Source organism: Polyodon spathula, chromosome 26 (assembly GCF_017654505.1).
Source record: "Polyodon spathula isolate WHYD16114869_AA chromosome 26, ASM1765450v1, whole genome shotgun sequence".
NCBI lineage: Eukaryota > Metazoa > Chordata > Actinopteri > Acipenseriformes > Polyodontidae > Polyodon > Polyodon spathula.
Window position 1 is genome coordinate 13,860,399 of NC_054559.1, and position 20,272 is coordinate 13,880,670.

General features: G+C 42.6%; 2 protein-coding genes across 3 annotated transcripts; one reads left to right on the top strand and one right to left on the bottom strand.

Annotated features, from left to right (window-relative positions):
- Positions 1-285: 285 nt before the first annotated feature.
- On the top strand, positions 286-13,512 carry vps35l (VPS35 endosomal protein sorting factor like). The gene is made up of 31 exons (XM_041229504.1): positions 286-313; positions 1,257-1,356; positions 1,762-1,938; positions 2,268-2,390; positions 2,798-2,822; positions 3,028-3,104; positions 3,558-3,686; positions 3,794-3,878; positions 4,241-4,297; positions 4,645-4,741; positions 5,106-5,153; positions 5,250-5,343; positions 5,784-5,861; positions 6,124-6,246; positions 6,719-6,765; positions 7,129-7,240; positions 7,516-7,632; positions 7,954-8,007; positions 8,192-8,272; positions 8,419-8,481; positions 8,670-8,755; positions 9,066-9,146; positions 9,424-9,487; positions 9,569-9,667; positions 9,870-9,947; positions 10,153-10,267; positions 10,589-10,728; positions 10,841-11,006; positions 11,298-11,416; positions 12,033-12,179; positions 13,041-13,512. Exons 1-31 carry the CDS (start codon positions 297-299, stop codon positions 13,137-13,139), a joined length of 2,898 nt encoding a protein of 965 aa, XP_041085438.1. The 5' UTR covers positions 286-296; the 3' UTR covers positions 13,140-13,512.
- Positions 13,513-14,210: 698 nt separating this feature from the next.
- knop1 (lysine-rich nucleolar protein 1) lies at positions 14,211-20,268 on the bottom strand. Of its 2 annotated transcripts, none has more exons than XM_041229506.1 (5): positions 20,183-20,268; positions 16,570-17,565; positions 16,112-16,156; positions 15,707-15,769; positions 14,211-15,184 (listed from the first exon to the last, which is right to left on the bottom strand). In XM_041229506.1, exons 2-5 carry the CDS (start codon positions 17,563-17,565, stop codon positions 14,852-14,854), a joined length of 1,437 nt encoding a protein of 478 aa, XP_041085440.1. In that variant the 5' UTR covers positions 20,183-20,268; the 3' UTR covers positions 14,211-14,851. The 2 variants fall into 2 exon arrangements, with proteins under 2 accessions (XP_041085440.1, XP_041085439.1); XM_041229505.1 differs by having other exon boundaries at positions 16,097-16,156.
- Positions 20,269-20,272: the final 4 nt, after the last annotated feature.

Sequence of the window (20,272 nt, forward strand, 5' to 3'; positions counted from 1 at the left end):
ATCCTGGAAAAAAGTAAATAAATAACTAAAAATTAAGTCATTCACTTCCAGTTCTAAAAAAGGCATTTACCAGCACTGGCTGTGTTTTACTTATACTGGGGTCACACAATAATAAATAAACCAGTTTTGGATTGTTACTGGAAAAAGACTCGACTGCACCATCGGCTCATTAGTGTATGTTGCGTAAGGCAACATGGCGGCCACGGTCATCTCAGGATTCACTGCCGTTAAACAACATGGCGCTCGGGGTGTCAGAGTTCAAGTTTGACGGCTGCTGACAGTCACATGACTCGAAGATGGCTTCCGTGCAGTGGTAAGAGGAACATACAATTTAAACTCAATTTAAATTATTGCCTTCATGGAAAGGGGTTGTTAAAATTATGTTAGTTTAAAATTGTAGTGGAAATAAATTAAAGATGGGATAAATTGTAGAAAGGAATAAGCTGTTCGCTATGAATAGATGTGGAAAAAGCTGAAATGGTGGTTGTGTGTGTGTAAGTTATACACAGGATCTCAATAAAAAGATAATTTGGAAATACGATTGTTTAACGAGTCCCAGCATAGACATCGAGTTAGGCTGTCCGCCCTGCCGATTATATGCAGTACATAATGTAGCTACAGTAATTAAATATATGTGCAGCGTCCTTGAGTTAGTTCATGAATCGTGTAGTATTCCTAGCTCAAAAGAACTCGGGAGGTACCCAACACGGACTACAAAACCACAGCGGGGGAATATTGTTGTTAATTTAGCTGTTTGCAAGAGGAACTTCAACAACTAAGCTACAGTATATGACGTGTTTGCTTTAAATGTAAATGCTGTGTGTGTGAAGTTAAAGCAATGACAGATACTTACTGATGATGTTGACGCATTGTCCCAGTTTGCGCTGCACAATGCTAAAGATTTAATTAATTGTCACAAGCTGTTATTTCATAGTTTTTGTTTTTTTTTAAACAAACACGGTCTTTCAAAAGTGTCAGTTGCAAGGCAATATATAAATTCAATTGTAACGTTGGTACAGTAACCGTTTTCTAGTACTTTACACAATGTTGTCAAAAAACACATTTACTCAATGGTTGTCACATTTTAACCCAGTTTAGTGGATGAAAAAGATGTTCTAAATGATAGAAAACTCCAGTCCTGAATCAGGGGGTCTTGGCTGAATATTTAAGAATGATTTGCTGCTCCACTGTGCAGCCTGGGGAAGGGGGTCCCAAGGCAGTCCGTCCTCACCCTGTCTCCTGTGTGTGGCTGGCAGGCACTCCCGGTTCCGCCGTTACCAGTCTGAGCTGGAGTCCTGCCGACTGGAGCAGGTGCCAGTGGAGTTTGGGGAGTACCACCCACTCAAGCCCATCACTGTGAGTAATGCTGGCATGCTTTCATTCTTCAGTATGTTTCTTTATAAAGAATAAACTAGGAATGTAAATAAACGTTTCATGCATTAAACTAGTATGCTATACGGGTTATGAGTCTGTTCAGAATAATGTCTGTTAAAAAAAAAAAAAGAAGTCAATCAAATAGCAGAATGAAAGTTTTCAGCATTTTAGCTGATTACATAATTTTTGCATTTTTTTTTATTTAAAAAGCCTATTTCTATCTATACAGATTGCATAAACCTGTGGACCTTACTTTCAATCCTATAATTAAGTAGATGAAATGTGCTGTTTACAGGTGGTTGAATATACTAATGCTGTTTTAATTCACATTGCATGGTCTGTTTTAATGGTCTAACTCTGCTCTGTCGTCCCCCCCACCCCTTGCAGGTGACAGACTCCAAGACGAGGCGGGCGGGGCGGAAGGGAAGCTCCTCCTCTTCCTCCTCGTCCTCTAGCTCCGCCCCTGACCCACTCAGCTCTTTTCTGGATGGGACTGACCCGCTGTCTCTCTTCGCTGCAGCCGTGACTGACCCTCTGAGCTCAGGATCCAACGCTGCCGCTGGGGTAAACTAGCACTGTGTCTCTGAGTCTCACCTGCGTTGAGATTTCATGTGCATGAGTTTTCTGATTGGGTTGGGAAGGCAGCTTGTGAATCATGCTGTGAATGAAGTCCAGTTTTTCTTTTAGTGTCCCAATTGATTAATAACCTGGGATTATGGTAAATGAAATCAACAATAAACAAGTCAAAGCACACATTTTAAAACAAGGGAGGTTACATCAATTATAAAGAATCTATTACAAAAGTCCCAGTGTTATTTAAGCTTGTAAGGTGCAGACACACACACACACAAACACAAATGCACTCATCCAACAGGATGTGTCTGTCCCTGCAGGAGCCTGGCAGGAAGAGGCGGGACAAGGAGGAGGAAGTCAGTGTGGGCAGTGATTTTGAACCCTGGGCCGGCAAGCGCAGTGAAATCTTAGCAAGATTCACCACCACTGAGAAGCTGTCCATTGTGAGTGACGCTGTGGACCAACACCCAAACTGCAGTTGAATTATTAAGTCTTTCCTTTAAAAACTAGCAATCTGTGCGGTAGGCTGCCTAAATAATACATTTCAGCCTGATAGAAGATTAATGGGCAAAGTCCTAAACAAATGAGAGTGGAAAATGTTGCTTTAAGGTCACTAAAATCTGATCATAATTTTGTATCTGTATTTAAAAATGTGGTGACAGTTTCTTCACTTCCGATATTCGCCAGCCTGCTTTTCAGAGAGGATTTGGAGCTTTGTGGTTCAAAGCCAAATACTCTCCCATTTGTTTTTTGGAATGAGTTAAGTAAAATGATTGTTGTATTTTCAGATTAAGTTTGGCTGTTTTTCTACTGCTTTCTAATTCTTTGTTCTTGTACCTTTGCCCCTCAGAATCTGTTCATGGGCTCAGACAAAGGTAAGCACTGCTCTCCAGTTGTTCTGTCTGGCTGTGTGTGTGTGGGTGTGTGTGTGTGTTGAGCTGTTCTTAAGTCCCTCACTGTTTGAGCAAATTGTTCAATTCCTTATGTACATTAAGGGGTTAAGTTAAAGCAAATACACTGATAAATATCAGCATTTACAACATCAGTTCTCGTGGACGGGTTTGTGTTTGATCCCTGCAGGCAAAGCTCCCAGCCCGGGCTCCGCAGTGTCCGAGAAGGTGAGGACTCGCCTGGAAGAGCTAGATGACCTGGAGGAGGTGAGCCATGACATGGGATTATCATTGCATCTGCTCAGTTTTCAATACATACACTGTTGAGACAGGAAAATAAAACCACTGAAGAGGGAAGTACCATAAGATTTAAACAAATCTTTGCAGAGAGGATCACTACATATTCTATCTGTAAACTTGTTGTTGTATCTATATTTTGTATGTCTGGACTTTTTATGGCGGTTTATCATTTTAAATCCTAACATCATTCAAATAGTTTCACTCAAGCTAATCAATCACTTATACAACAAACAAAAATAAAAGCTCAAACAGGATTCGATAGCCTCCTTCTGCCAGTCAAAGTCCCATGGATGTCAAAAATCCTGTTAGCATCTGAAATAAGAAACTTGGCATGAAGTCCCTTAAAACTATGCCCCTCCTGCAGCACATAGAGTGGCTCCAGTACTCCTCAATAAGCTCTGTGCTTCATTCCCTGCTCAGGGTTCTCAGAAGGAGCTGCTCAACCTCTCCCAGCAGGACTATGTGAACCGCATCGAGGAGCTCAACCAGTCTCTCAAAGAGGCCTGGGCTTCGGACCAGAAGGTCAAGGCCCTCAAGATTGTTATCCAGGTCGGTGAGACTGCCCCATCCGTCAGGTAATGGCATTATTTCTTTCACTAGTTGTCTGTGGGTGACTTTTTCTCTCTCTATCTCTCTCTCTCTCCTCCTCCCTCAAGTGCTCCAAGCTGCTGTCGGACACAGCGGTCATCCAGTTCTACCCAAGCAAGTTTGTCCTCATCACAGACATTCTCGACACCTTTGGTGAGTGTGAGCGAGCTCTTTTCCAAGTGGAATAAACAACCGTTTCAGAAATGGAAAATAACAACATAGGCTGTAAGAAACAGCCCTTGTAGTAACATTCTCCAGGGATGGAAATGAGACTTCCCTTGCATAGCAGTTTGACCCGTTCGTGTTTTTTCACTATGAGTTTAATCAGACGCACCTGAGCTTGTAACCTATACGCTGTGGCTAATCAGGCACATAGTAAAACCTGGAATTGATAAAACAGCTATGCAACAGGAGTCACTTCTTTCCCTGTTTGTAGTTCTGAAGCATTAGCAGTTTTATTTTAGGCTGTAGTAGTTCTGTGCTATATTCCTTATCTGCCTGTGTTCTGTTGGCAGGGCGGCTGGTATACGAGCGGATCTGGTCCATGTGTGCAGACAGCCGACCCCTTCCAGGTAAGAGGAGTGCTTTGATTTGATTATCTTACCAGTTAGAATCATGTACTCATGCTGTACCGAGTCTGGAGCCGGGAGTTTGTGCAATCAGGCTCCTGTTAATCCTCCCCTGTAGCTGCATGAACAACTAATTGGAGACCGATAGACTCTGGTGAGCTTCAGCTTTTCAGACCATTTTTCATCAATTCCATTTCCTTTGCACCTGGTCATTTAAACAAGGGCAGACCCAGGTGCAGGGCAAGTGTGAGTTTCTTACAATGTTTATGACCCTCCTGCGTACTAACCAGTTCTTACAGTTTCTCAGACCCATTTCCTCTGCTTTCATCACTCTCCTCCTATCTCCCCAGACTCCTTCTCGTCGGATGATGTGAATGACACGGCCAAAGAGACGTGTCTCAACTGGTTCTTCAAGATCGCCTCCATCCGAGAGCTCGTTCCTCGGCTGTATCCTTAACCCAGTCCTTCCCAGCCTTAGATTGCTTGATAACAAGGCACAGTTCAGACCTTATCTAATGGAGTCTCCGATTACAAATTATAAAAATAAATAAAAAATGTAGACAGAGGAAATAAGCTTAATAACCCACTAACTACACACAAAAAAACCCAGAAGTTGCCATGATGCAAGCACGCCATTTCTGTTCTTTCACTGGCAATTTAAGTACACGTTATTGAGTAGAATGAAAAAAAACTACGCCATGCAGTTTTAATGACGCTGCGACAAATGTGCATCACTCCCTTAGACACATTGCAGTTCTGTGGCTCTTTGAACCCACACTTCAGTCCTGCTTTCCTTTAACTCCTGGGTTAGATACGTGGAGGCTGCCATCCTGAAGTGTAATCGCTTCCTGTCAAAATCGTGAGTAGCCTTGCTTGCAGAGACACTGGATACTGAGAGAATCTCACACACACCCACACACACCCCTCCCTCTCACATTGACCCTTTCTGTTTCAGGGGCATCCAGGAGACACTGCCTCGCCTCACTGCCATGATCCGAGGAATAGGGGACCCCCTAGTGGCTGTGTACGCCCGAGCCTACCTCTGCAGGGTAAAAAAGCATTATGACTCTTTGTCGCACTTTCTGATATTTCTCTGCTACAGTTGCCATGGCAACATCCATAGATGAATGGTGATTTTTCTGAAGGTGATAAAAAAACATTTTTAAAAATGCGCAGTTGCTTAAATCACTTTTGATACTACGTCAGTTTACCCCTGTCCTTCTTGAGACTTATTTGAATTATTTTGAGTGCCTAATTTTGTTAATGTGTCCTGTATATGTAACAGGACAGAGGCTGGGTGCGAACCGGTGACCCTGCGCACTGCAAGCGATCTTCTTAAGCACATTGCGAAAGAGCTGGGTTCGTCTGCATTCGTGGCTATACATTTTTTCACCACACCTCACCAACTGGGGATAGAATCCTTAATGGCAGTGTAGGACACAACACTGCACTTTTACATATAGCTGTAAAATACAATTTCTCTCTGCAGGTTGGAATGGAGGTGGCTCCTCAACTGAAAGACTGCCTGAACAAGAACTTTTTTGACCTTTTGACGACCTTCAAGCAGGTTTGCCAACCCAGCTGTTTTGCAAATTAAAACAGAGGTCTACATAAACTAAAGAGACTTGCTTGCAAAACATGTTAGCCATTTGTTGGTCAGTTAAACTACAACCGTTGCTTCACTCTTTTAACTCTATAAAGTTACTTTTTGGTTGTTTTTGCATTACGAATACAAACATTTCTCAGTGTTTTTTTTTAATTTTTTATATGTATATATAAAACTGAATACAGTGTCTGAATATTTTGCATCTCCCGTCTCTGTCTGTCAGATCCATGGAGATTCGGTTCAGAATCAGCTGGTGTTGCAGCGTGTTGAGATCCCAGTCTACCTGACCCTGTACTCTCCTGCTATCGACTGGATCTTGCAGTGTGTGGCCTACCGGGCTCCAGAGGTACCAGTTGGCTCACTGCCCCTCCCTCTCAATCTCACTTTCCATCTCCATCTCCCTTAGCAGTGTTAAAGAGTAAATCACTTCTTGCGTCATTTAATTTGTGCTTCTCAGTGCCGTTGCTTCAATACTGAAAATTCCTGCAGCTGGCTTTCAACGAATTGCTCTTCTTCTACATGCAGCGATCTCTATTGAATTACTTGCTGGGGTGATTTACTGAAGCAGCTATTTCACAAAATCAGTATCGATTTTATTACTGGCAGTGCTGTCAGCTATACAAATAGGCAAATCAGGCTTTAAAATTACTAATGTAATTACAACAGTGATACATTATATGATATGATACTATTATATGATATTAAAAGAGATTAAGTGGCTGCCTGGATTTTCAACTGCATAAATAATCTTCCAGTCAGCAGTGGAGACTTCCCATTAATCTTCCCATTAATATCCTCAACCCTGCCCTGTGTTGCAGGCTCTACTAACAGAGATGATGGAGAGGTGTAAGAAGCTGGGAAACAAGTAAGTATTGCTTAGGCAGAGGGACTGGGAGATAGTGTGGTCTAGTGGTTAGAGCAGAGGGACTGGGAGGTAGTGTGGTCTAGTGGTTAGAGCAGAGGGACTGGGAGGTAGTGTGGTCTAGTGGTTAGAGCAGAGGGACTGGGAGGTAGTGTGGTCTAGTGGTTAGAGCAGAGGGACTGGGAGGTAGTGTGGTCAAGCGGTTAGAGCTCAGGGACTGGGAGGCAGTGTGGTCTAGCGGTTAGAGCTGAGGGAATGAGTTGTTTAAGTCCCTTTTTACCTTGAATGCATTTATATTAAATGTGAGTTGCGTTAGGGTTGTCCAGGACCCTCTCGATCGGTAGTGTGTCTTCATCCTTTCCACAGCGCCCTGCTCCTGAACTCGGTGATGTCTGCATTCCGCTCTGAGTTCATTGCGGCTCGAGCCATGGACTTCATCGCAATGATCAAGGAGTGCGACGAAGCCGGCTTCCCCAAGGTGACACACACAGGATTTCCATTGGGATAATTATTGTTACTTAATGATTGGTGCTACATGATCCAACCTGTCACATTTCATGAATATTCTACCATTGTTGTGGTGGGGTAAACGGAACCAAAATGTATCTCACCGTGTAAAAATTACTGGATTTTTAATAATTAGTAGATTGTTACCAAACTCTTCATTTTAAAACCCTGGCAATTTTTACAGCTAGTACCTTTAATGATGAATAAAGGTCAATCTCTCTCTCTCTCGCTCTCTCTCTCTCTCAGCATCTGCTGTTTGGTTCTCTGGGTCGGAACCTGGCCTGCGCTGACCCCCCTGAAAGTGACCGCTTAACCATCCTGAACGAGGCCTGGAAGGTCGTCACCAAGCTGCGCGGTCCGCAGGTAAATCCTGCTCGCACCTCTGACCAGGCCACACACTGCAGCTTGCATCTCAACCAGACCCCACAGCCCAGCCATTACCCCACACTGCACGCACAGCCTTCATATCAAGGAAAGCACACATTGTTTAGATTTTATGTTAAATTATAAAGGAGCCCTGTTTTGAAGCAAAGCAAACAATCTGAGGGGGAAAAAAATGCAACAATATAAAACTAGCAAGAAACATTTGTGCAGAAACGAGCAGTAGTTTCTTGTATATTCATCCAGAACATAACTATGAAAGTTTTGTTCTATATCCTTTTCTGTCTGTCCCCTGGTCTCCAGGATTACATCAACTGTGCTGAGATCTGGGTGGAATTCACCTGCCGCCACTTCACTGTGAGTACACTGTCTGTCTGTCTGTCTATTCACAACAGGGGTGGAAATTAAATAATGCAACCTTAACCCTTGATATTCAGTACTGACAGTTCACGTTTTTGCATATTTTATTTCTATCTTACTGTTAAAAAGTGAACGATGTGGTAGAAAGCCTATGCACCGTCTGTTCCTTTTGTTTCTGCAGAAGCGAGAGGTGAACACGGTGCTGGCTGACATCATCAAACACATGACCCCAGACCGAACCTTCGAAGAGGCCTACCCACAGGTATTGAAACATTTATTTGAACTTTATCTCCAGGATAGAACTTTCGAGATATGTCGCCTTGCTTGCTTGGCTATCATACAGTATTTAAAATAAAAAAAAAAAATAAATAAACAAACAATTACAAATGTTCTTCACCCATTTCTCAGCTGCAGTCTGTGATCCAGAAGATCCTGATGTACTTCCACGACTTCTCTGTGCTGTTCTCAGTGGTGAGTGACGGTGCTGGTGGGGCGCGGAGGACAGGAGAAGGGAGAGCGTTAACTGCAGCACCTCGGATATTATTGTAAATGTTTAGAAGAAATCTGTAGAGCAGCTTCCCGAGGGGGTTGTTTAGTTGGTAGGGAGGGGGAGATGGGGTATCGTGGGGTGTAAACAGTCCCTGTGAACCCCCCCTCAGGACCGGTTCCTGCCCTTCCTTGACATGTTCCAGAAGGACAGCGTACGGGTCGAGGTGTGCCGGGCCATCATGGAGGTTTTCATCAGGTCAGTTGCTCATCGTGTCTCTTTCAGTTGTGTCATTCCAGCTCAAGGGGTTTTCTGAGCCCATACGTCTCTGTATACTTTTTCCTTTGAAACAAGCATAAAAATGCCAACATTATTTGTCTAGATAATTCCCCCACAAAAATTAGGTCAAAGGTCATGGAAAATGTGCATGGCCCTCGCAGGTAACCATTTTCTCACAAAGAGGTTTTTTTTAATTGAGTGTTTCACGTTACATGTGAGTAGTCGATAGACATTCGCCCACCTGCCCTCCCTCCCCGGGTTTCTCTTTCACTGTATTGTCCCTTGTCAGGTATCAGCAGGAGCCCACGAGAGACCCAGTGATCCTCAACGCGCTGCTGCACGTGTGCAAGACCATGCACGACTCTGTCAAGTAAGAAAGCTTGCCTGCTGCAGAGAACATGATACAAATCATTGCAGCCCTTAAATTAACCTCTCAATTTGTTGTTTTAAAATATTTATAATATATTAAAATATTACAAAAGTGAACGATAGGCACGGTTTTCCTTTTTGAGAGACTAGTGTATATTTATTCAATCAGTTATTGGTAAAACAAATGGCAAAAAGACAAGTGTGTGTGTGTGTGTGTGTGTGTGTGTGTGTGTGTGTGTGTGGGGGGGGTCACTGTTAATCTCTCTGTCTCTCCGCAGTGCCCTAACCCTGGAAGATGAGAAGAGGTCACTGGCACTCCTAATAAACGGTTTCATCAGAATGGTGTGTACTGCTGCAGTATATCCATTCCGGTTTTGACTCGTGGAAGATTTTCTGGAAAATGAAATGCTGTTTTCCTTGCAGGTGTCGTTTGGTCGGGACTTTGAGCAGCAGCTGAGTTTCTGCGTGGAAGCTCGAGCCACCTTCTGTAACCTGGAGCCAGTCCTGGTGCAGCTCATCCATGTGAGTCAACCCCTCTTTAATTAATGCATTCAACCAAATACCATTCACGCTAAATGACCTGTTTAGCTTAAAAGTTCACAGACATTCAACTTAAGTAAGCAGTGATGACACTGAGAAAAGCACTTTGGTCAAAATGTTTCGTCCGCTGGACTTTGTGGTGTTCAGTTGTTTAAAGAATCCCTCTGTGGTGCCCTCTCCTCAGACGGTGAACCAGCTGGCGATGGAGACTCGCAGGGTGATGAGAGGGACGCACTCCCGAAAGACTGCAGCCTTCGTACGGGTGGGTGGAGCTTGAAATTATTGTGGCTGTGGTTTATTGTAGGAGATTGTAGTTTTGTGGGTGTGTTTTACAGTTTTGTTGGTGTGGCTTATAAGACTGTGTGTGGTTTGGAGGGAATTAAAGTTTATTATGGGGAGGGACCTGAATGTGTGGATGTGTACCTAGGCTGGCTCCACACTGACCCCATGGCTGTGTGTCTCTGCAGGCCTGCGCCGCCTACAGCTTCATCACCATCCCCTCCCTGACTGGCATCTTCAACCGGCTCAATCTGTACCTGCACTCTGGCCAGGTTGCACTGGCCAACCAGTGTCTTTCCCAGGGTGAGTACTGACAGCCAACCCTTTTTCAGCCAGACAAAACTAGCGTTTAAGAAATGTACTGCTAGGACTTTAAAAATGAGAACATTAGAACACATGGTTCCACACATAAACAAAAACGTAAAGGCACTCACACAAACATAACTGCATCTTTGGGATGCTTCAAAAGAGTAGTGCAAGATAAATATTAGTTGAAGTGTACTACTGTAAGGTTACTGCATTAAAACAGCAGTATGGTTTGTAAGGGAGTGCTGCTGTACATTCTACCTGAGGTCCTATTCTTGGTTCAGGATCACACACACTCTCTCTCTTTCTCTCTCGTAGCTGATGCTTTCCTGAAGGCGACCATCAGTCTGCTTCCTGAGGTCCCGCGATTTGTCAGTGTGGAGGGAAAGCTCCGCCCCTCCGAGGGATTCCTGATGGAATTCCTGCAGAACTTCCTGTCCACCCTCCTGGTGGTGCCGGTGAGTCCCACCCCCCCACTCCACCCTCGGTGTTACCCAGAGAAGGATCACATCGCGTCCCCCTTTGGTCCTGGATGTTGTTCATGACTTCCCCCACCCCCCTCTCTCTCAGGATCACCCGGAACAGGGAGTGCTGTACCTGGTGCGCGGGCTCCTCAATGTGGTCCAGGATTATACCTGGGAGGACAACAGCGACGCCAAAGTGCGAGTGTACACCAGCGCCCTGACCCTACTGGCAGCCATGAGCCAGGAGAGCTACCTATACCACATCCCCAGAGGTACAGACATTTGTGTCACTGCTTAACGGACGACAAATACCTACAGCTGCACAGTAATGCACTGGGGTTTGCTTTGAAATACGTTCCACTACATGCCTGCCCACACTACATAGCAACCTTGCTATCACAGACTACTTCCAGAGAATTGTGAACTAAAAATAATAACCCAAATCATACTATTATGCTAATATGTACTAAATCACAGGAAATAATCGCATTTTCCCATTGCAGCTGCTACTTTATAAAATCCCAGTAATGCTGCTGATCCTTCTCTTCTCGTCCTGCCTGCAGTGGATTCCAATGAGACGCTGTACGGGGGGGACCCCAAGTTTGTAACGGAGATCAACAAGCTGTGCGAGACCCTGATTGGACAGATCTTGGACCACCTAAAAACGCTGGGGAAAGAGGAGGTGAGTGGGGGATGTTGTTGTTATTATTATTATTATTATTATTATACAAAATAGACAGCTTACATCTTCAGGAGCTGTTGTAGATAAAAAGACAAAAAAAAGTAATTCACACTGCATACCAGTAGATGACATTACGTTTTCTGTAGCAAATATGATTTCTTAATAGTTCTAACTTTTTATTTTCTTTTGGTAATATGATTGATTACCCTTTGGGGTGTCCTATTCCAAATCCGGACAGCATTTTATACAAAACATCTTTAGCATGGTCATATTCTGCAAAAATCTTCTTAAAAATATAACTACTATTTTAAAACTTTGAGGCATTGCACCTGTTTTTCCTTGGAGTCAAGATTAGAAGTTAGTTTGGCAAAAAAAAAAAAAAAAAATCTCTGCTATAGTTACTTGGTGGTTACTGGGTTGGTGGTGGAGGGATTTGAACACAAAGCCACTTTTTCAGGAAGAGCAGCTTCAAACCTGGTTACAGAAGACCTGGTTTGAGGCAACTTTGCTGTATCAAACCCCCAAGTCTCCCCTGGTATGCCGTGAAGTGGCCTGAAACCACGTTCCAAGCCACAAAGTGGATTTGTGTTCCCTCAGCTTTCTATCTCTGTTCCAGACGCTGCGCAGGCAGAGCTCCCTCGCTCTCTCACTCTTCAATGTTCTGCTGGCTCACGGGGACCTTCGCAACAATCGTCTCAACCAGCTGGCAGTGAACCTGTGGACCCTGGGCCAGAAGCACGGCTACGCGGACACACGCTCCACGGTAAGTCTGAAAGCACTGTGACAGCATTCTGTTACTGAGCAGAGGAAACGGTGCAGTACATTCAAAATGCACCTATTTTGTACACTATTTAGATTTACATGTGTATATGGTTTCAAGTAATTGTTGATAATATGTATTTTATTTTATTTTTTTAAGTAAATGAAAAAGTAGTTTTTGGTGCATTTACGTATTTTGGTGAAAAACAATATTTGTAGTTGTATATATAATTTAAATATATATATATATATATATATATATATATTATTAATTATTTATAATTAATTTTGGAGACTGTGTGGTCCAGCGTTTAAAGAAAGGGGCTTGTAACCTGGAGGTCCCCGGTTCAAATCCCAGCTCAGCCATTGACTCACTGTGTGACCCCGAGCAAATCACTTAACCCCCTTGTGCTCCGTCTTTCGGATGAGAGGTTCTTTTAAGTTCACACACCCTAGTCTCATGTCTTGTAAAGTGCTTTGTGATGCTGGTCCACTATGAAAGGCGCTATATAAAGATTATTGTTATTATAAATGTATGTTTCGATGTTGATTTTCATTATGTGAGAGTACCTGTTCTTTTCGCCAAGGTAAAATGAGATAATAGTGGTGGGGACCAACCAAGACGTAGCTTCCCTGTAATATATGAGCCTCAGCGCTTTTTCAGGTAATGTGGATTTCATACTAGCCCAGTGATGCCTGAAATGTAATGCTGGCTCCAGGCCTCAGCCTAGCAACCGTCTGGAATGGGCTGGCGGAAGCACTTCGCAGGGGGTCATCAAGTGTCTCTCTACAAGTTTAAATATTGATTTTGGCTGTAGCGGACGCCGTTGCATTGTCTGTGTCTGATCCTGTCCTCTCTTTGCAGGTGCGCTTGCTGGAGTTCATCAAGCAACAGAGCCGGCAGCCTGACATGAACCACCTGGCAGAGCTGGCTCTGCGGCTCCCCATGCAGTCCAGGACCTGAAATGCAGAGCCTATCATCAGCATTCCTTCTTTAAAAAAAAATCTGATGTCCAAAAGCACATGTGGATTACAAAGAGGGATTTATGAAATGACAGGTTACTATTTCAGTGAATGCAAAATGTATCCTTCAGGTCTATAGGCTGCAAATGATTGATGGGACAGGGTTGAGGATGAGCAGCATGGCACTTTCAGTGCTCAGTTCTGTTACATCACACACTAACATCCAAGTCTCAGAGTCACAGAATTCCCAGGCGATGCCTGAAGTACACAGTGTGTGATGCAGTGCCAACAAATACTAATTATACATGAAGCACTATTGCTGTGATAAAAATGTAACAGTATAGTAAATAAACTGTTGATTCAGTAGTACTGAAGTAATTTGTCAATTTCTTATTATTTAATGATTACATTAATAGGATTATTTTTCAAATACCCAATTAAAATACTGTGCTTGTACAAAAAGAACAATTGTCAGGGCAGAGTGAAGATCATCAACTGTTAACTCCCTAGTAGCTACTGAGTCAGTTTTCACCATAAGTAGAACAATTATGATATGAGGGAATCTAATCGGAGAAAACGGTAGAGGGACCAAGAATATGACCATCTATTTAAATATATAGGATAACCTGGACTGTGCAAAGGAGGCTTGTATCTGCCCATGTGGCACAGCTCCTGCTGGTATTCATACTTCAGACCCCCAGGATAACCACACTGAGGAATGACAGCAAGCAGAGAACTATTCAGCATCCCTGAGTACTGGTGTATAAACAGCTAGTCACGAGAGAGGTGGGATCGAGTAGAAATTTAAAAGAAATAGAGCGTCAAAACACACAGAGGAATAAAACTAAATGCAACAGTGTATGAAATAAGGCTTCAAGTCCTTCCAAGAGTTAGAAGTAGATCGAACAAGTTAGTATAGCGTAGGAAAAACATTTTAATACAAACACTGAGAAATCTGAAACAAGCCTGGATACCACTCAAATTCAATCCAGGTTTAGGCAGGAAACCACATACAGATCTAGTGATCCAAACAGAAAGAAAGAGCCTGATATTCCATTACACAGAAAAAAAGTGAGTGCACAATACATTTTATTGCATTTACACAACAGACAAAGAGTATTTCTCTCTGTGGTAAACGACTGGCTCCCTGTGGCTCTGTATGCTATCAGCTGGTCTCTGGGCCCTGACAGTTCCACATAGTGGCATAAGAACCTGTAAAAGACCTGACTTACTGCAGTCAGATCCAAAACTCCACTGGGCTCTGCATAGAAAACAATCAAACAGCTGCTGCATGATTAGAACATGACTCAAACAGTTGAGGCAGAAGTCTCAAGGGAGGGAAGACAGGCAGTGAGGCCCAAGCCATGATAATAGTCTGTAGGACGGGAAGGGACAGGGTAGGCAATATTCTCAGAGGAGGGTCCTGTATTTAGTAATGAAGAGGATGGAGGGAGGCCACTTTCTCAGGTGGGGTAGATAGGCATACAGGGAAGGGCTCTAAGGGTGAAGGTATGAACAAGGCAGTGAGATGCATGCTTTCAAACATGAATGAATAAAAACAATTTAAAAAGCTAGCATTTCTTGGATCAACATCCTGATACTGAGTTGACTTGATGCTTCAGGTACAGGGATGTCCCTGTTTATCATTGTAATAATGTGAATAGAATCCATTCATTTCAACCGTAGCTATTCTCGTCTCTGGTCCTTCAGCAGTTAGTCGTCAAACTTAATGGATTTGGAGGCTTCACGGTCGATGCGGAACCTGCTGGGGGGGGGCTGGAACCCCAGTCCCACCCCTCTCTGCTGTGGGTGGAGCTGTCGGTTCTGGGCACGCTCAAACTCCCCCTGCAGCCCGCGGGTCAGCTGGTCTTGCTCAGCCTGGTTCAGAGCCATGTTGGGACGCTCCACCGTGACCCCGCCCTCTGGGGCCAGGGACTGGCCAGACTTCTTGAACCCACCCATCAGCCTCAGGAACTTGTTCTGCCGGTCGACATTTCTGAAGCTGGCCGTGCCCCACTGGCCGAAACTCGCTCCCGTTACCTGAGACTGAGAGAGACTGTATGTCATTAAACTGAACTAAAATGACCAACAGCAAGGGTCAGTTACATATTCACTAAATAAGTGAGCAGAATTTCAAGGTATAGTTTCACCTTAAAAATCTGATGTAGTTCTGAAACCTTAATATCGTATAAATCTATACATTGAGGGGACTGACATTTGTTTCCTGTTAGGAAAATTTCACGTTACCAAAATATTTGAATCCTGTTTTTACAGTCGATAGCAACAGCAACTTACAACACATAGGACATCAGAATGGATGCAGGGACATGCAATGAAGGACACATTTGTGTTAGCAGGAAAATTGCAACTATGGGTAACAAGAAAACTTTCATAATAAACCAATTGTGTATGTGTTAACAGTTTCTTGCTATCAGACTTGCGTCTGTCTTTCGCACTATGAGCTCTTTTTTGTTAACAATTTTTGATTAAGTGATTTATACAGAGCCTTTGTCTGGACCCTGGTTACTGACATTTACACCCCATCACTACAGCCTGCTCTGCACTCACCGAACCTTGTGGAGTGGGGCATGACTCGCGGTCAATCTCCTCCTGAAGAGCCCGTCGACGCTCCTGAGAGATGAAGAGGGGTGAGAACCAGCTACACACTGCTCAGCAACAGGGGTACAATGCCTCTCACAAGTAGAGTTTTCCATCCAACAATTTCAGAAAATACTCAACATGACCCAGTGGGGAATACTAAAATCTACACCTGTTTTATGAAATCTCAGAGACAGGTGGCCATTGTCAGATATAGCATCCCCACTTACCACAGTAATACTGTGAGCCCACCTCAACCCTCTACCATTCCCTATAGCAGACTACTGCCTGGAAGACCTGGATTCAAAACTTGAATCTGGAGCAGGTTTGGGTGTAAAGATGAAGTGTCATGTACTATACCTTGTCTATATTCACCTCATCTGTATTTCCAGGCTTCACAGATACAATCTGAATCTCTGGCTATGAGACAACAAAAAGAAACTCTGTAAACAAGATCTATGGACATTGAAAGCTCCTTTAAGTATACAGTAAACAGTTTACAACATTCACCAGTGTCTTACAGTACTAAGCACTAATATTGAAGAAATCCTGTATGCCGTGGTGATGTGCTCTAGTTGGGGCCCATTACAGTAACATTAACATAAGAACTCCCAATCCATCTCCTGCAACCAGCTTCCAAGAATATATACATTTCAAAGAAGCTGATTATCGCCACGATGGGCAGTAAATCAGTGGTATTGCGCGGTGTAAACTTTAGCACATTTAGCAGTTAGCGATTAAAGTTTGTAATTAAGTCGACATTGCGAAATTAGTTCAAACGACTACCATGGAAACAAAAGGGGGGGGTGGGTACAGTAAGTAATGAAACTCACTTTGTTTCCAAAGTTCTCGTCTTCTATTTTAATCTTCACTTTGACTCCCTTCTTGTTCTTTTCTATCGCTGTTAGCAGCTTGACCTCCTCCATTACTTTCTTCTTTTTCTTTAAGGAACCACCATCTCCACCCGGAATGGCTTCTAACTTCACCTTTTTCTTCCTTTTCTTCTTGGTCACCTTCCCTGTCTCCTCCTTCTCCACACCCTCCGTCTCCTCCCTGCAGAGATGTTTCTTCCCTTTCTTCTTTTTATCTATTTGTTCATGCGGTATTTCTTGTTGCTGGGACATGGTTTTGCTTGACACCCGTTTCTGTTTTTTCTTCCCTTCCTCCGTTCCTTCCTCCTGCTCCGCCAGCTGTTTCTTCCTTTTCTTCTGTTGTTTCTCTTTGCCGCCCTCAGGCTCTATCATCGCCTCTTGCCTCCCCCTCCCATCGCTCACCCTTTTCTTTTTTTTCGCACACTCTCCTTTTTCCTCTTCAGCACCTCCTCCTCCTTCCTCCAGTTCTATTTCCTTGTGCTTTCTTTTTTTCTTTCTCTTTTCCACCTTCTCCGCTCCAGCTTGCTTTTGTTTCGCAGCTTTGACTGGACGTGGCTGGATTTCTTCACTCTCTTCCAATTTATGCTTTTTCTTTTTCTTTTTTAACTTTGGATTCTCTTCCTCATCCCTGTCAGCTACTGGTTCTGTTCCGGTCTTTTTAACCACCTTCTTTTTCGCCTCCTGACCTTCCTCCTCTGTGTCTGGCCTGTGTCCATCCACCCGATTCACTTTCTTCTTCTTCTTCTTCTTCTTCTTCTGGCTAATCTCCTGCTCTCCAGTGTCTCTCCCTCCCTCCTCTGGACACTTCTGCTCACCTTCCTCATTTATATTCTCATTTCTGTTCCCTTTCATTTTTATGCACCCATTTTCTTTGGTCGTTTTAGATTTCTTCTTTTTCTTTTTTTCAACTGCAGTCCCTCCAATCACACGGTGGTGCTCCTCTTCATTCTGTACCATCTAAAGAAAGACACCTTGTAAATGCGTTTGTTTTAGATGCACGTTAGACAGGGGAGAGTGAAGCCCTTTCTTATTTATGAACAGAGGACATTCACACTCACTTTTAATGAGAGGGAACAGTTAATCTCCAGTCCCAATCAAAAACTGTTGTGGTTTTGTGACTGTACTACTGTCCAACAAAAAAAAAAATCAACCTTTTTATATTTTATTTTACTCTATGGTTAAATTAAACGTAGTGGTTGTCTTAAATTATAAATTACAGCTACAGGCAGGAACGCAGTGATAAATTGATCTGTGTATTTCATGGAGGGGCCTTGTCTATTGAGGCAATAGCTGTATTTGCCAGGATTGTAATTTCGTAAGGTTTTTTTTTTTTTTTTTTTGGCAGTAGTAGGTTTCAAATTCTAGTGAAATTTCATAGAAGAGCATGAAGTTTGTTTTAAAATATGTCAGTTTTTGACGGGTTATTCACAACACAGTCTCTGTAAGCCAATTTCAAAATTCGGTACACACTAGCAGATCCGTTGTAGTGTTCTTTTAGGGTAGCTGGTAAAAAGTGGTACGCAGCACACTGCGCATGCCTAACAGCTTCTGCTTAGACAGCAAGTTTCGGTCATTTTCATATTTTTCCATCATTAAGAAAACAGCATGGGAATATTTATCATATGCAATACATTGGGTCTTGTGTATATTGTTTTACGTCTGCAACTTTGCGGCGGACTTCTCATTTTGTCTTTTTTTTTTACCAAACTCTCACAGATACCACTTTCTAATATTTACACCGGTCAGGTTCTGGTACGCATACCACATTGTGACGCTGTACCCAGGGCTCGAACTAACGGGTTGGGTGGGTCGACCACTCCACCCCCCAGCTATGTTATTATTTTTCATGGGTGGGTCGAATTTCCCCCCCCCCCCCCCCCCCCCCCCCCAACATCGAGAATTTGGGAGAACAAGTTACATTAGGACCTAAGCAAAATGTCCCAAGTTTTCTTCGTCTAGCGTGCGCAGGGATATCTACTATATTGCGGCGGTTTAACGTCAACTGGAAACAGGCAGCGACTCAGGATGCTTGAAGCGCAAACTGTAGCAGTGAGAGAGGTATGAGATAATTCTCAGGTTCACAAATAATTTTGTTCTAGTCATTCCCCAAACTGTATATGTTTTATGCAACAAATTTTCATATTCTATGAAGTCTATTTACTTAATAATAACAAATGTAAACAGACAATAATGATAATTCGTGTTTTTTTTTTGAGGTTTTTTTTTTTTTTTTTTTTTTTTAAGACACCTGTTCTGTTCCTGCAGTTTCGTAGCCTTTTTGGTTGCGTGGTTAACGTGTTGTCTTAAGACATTCCTGTTATCTTAATAGAGATATATATTATCTTAATATGTTGTACTACTAATATATTTTCTCAATAAAGGTGAAAAAAACAACAACAAATCTCTTGTTAAGAATGCTTATTGATCATTTGTGATATGCAATTTATTTTCTGCTTCGCTAAAGCAAAGGTTTTTCGCATTTTTTCAGGTTAGTAAATACTGGGAGAGGGAGAGAGAGAGAGAGAGAGAGAGAGAGAGAGAGAGAGAGAGAGAGAGAGAGAGAGAGAGAGAGAGAGAGAGAGAGAGAGAGACCAGCAAATACAGAATACGTCCGGCTGGCCAGACACAAGAGCAATAATATTAAATATAGAAGCTAAAGGTTCTGTCAGCTTTTTAAAACTATAACTTATATAATGTGCAAATTATAACCCTAGTGTATATTATTGTACTATTATAAAATGACAATGACAGTATACATAGCTATACTGATTTTCTTCTTTTCTTGAAGTCAAGTGTAGATTTCAAGGGGAAGGTGGAATAAAAAAAAAAAAAAAACAGACTAGAAAAGCAAGATTAGAAATTGAAAGGTAGATCAGAAAAAAATATGATAGTACAATTGCTCTAAAACGGAAACGGCCATCAATGTCTGATGAATGAATAATGAAAAAACAATCACAACATGTGTCAAAACATTAATCCGTTATTTTAAATGTTATGCAAATCAATGGCCCTATGACGGTATGAGACCGAAAAAAACAAGCACTCCTTGACAGTGCTTCGGAAACTCTGCCTATATCTTTTAACCTTGCTAGGCTTTGAAACAAAACATGCTTTATTTTGACAAATGTTTTAATTCGAGCCCTGGATGTACCACTTTATAACACTACACTGGTGACAAAGTAGTATTGTATTGTATTATACTGGCAGAATCGTTAGTTGGAGGATATGTGAATGTTTTATTTATTTATTTATTTATTTTTATGTCAGTTTTGTTTATAAATTGAAACTAGAATAATTCGTACACATTTATTTAAAGTAATCCACCATCTCAAAAAGGTACAATATTGAAGACTTTATTGGAGAAGCTGTCCGAGATGTTTCTTTGACTATAATAATACTAGTACAATGCATAGCAAAAGAGAGTTAAAAACATTTCTCTAAATTGCCACAAGCGATCCCATCTGCTGCCTTGGTCGATTGCGTGTGTAAACTGTCTTTAATCAATCCTAGTATCTTTAAATGCGAATTCCTTATCTATACGATATTACAACTGTATTAATTATTTTTAACTCACCTTTTACGCTCACGTGGAGATCACAAAACACACGTGGACGTACGTACACGGACCTGACCCGGAAGAGAACCGCTGGGCAACCTTGATAAG

Excerpts from the sequence above, each read along its gene's own strand:
- knop1 (XM_041229505.1), bottom strand. The coding sequence starts at position 17,565 with ATGGTACAGAATGAAGAGGAGCACCACCGTGTGATTGGAGGGACTGCA. Across the intron at positions 16,157-16,569 it reads ACGAGAACTTTGGAAACAAA|CCAGAGATTCAGATTGTATC; the intron begins GTGAGTTTCATT and ends GTTGTCTCATAG. Across the intron at positions 15,770-16,096 it reads ATGAGGTGAATATAGACAAG|GAGCGTCGACGGGCTCTTCA; the intron begins GTATAGTACATG and ends TTCATCTCTCAG.
- vps35l (XM_041229504.1), top strand. Across the intron at positions 3,879-4,240 it reads AGACATTCTCGACACCTTTG|GGCGGCTGGTATACGAGCGG; the intron begins GTGAGTGTGAGC and ends TTCTGTTGGCAG. Across the intron at positions 9,488-9,568 it reads TAAACGGTTTCATCAGAATG|GTGTCGTTTGGTCGGGACTT; the intron begins GTGTGTACTGCT and ends TTTTCCTTGCAG.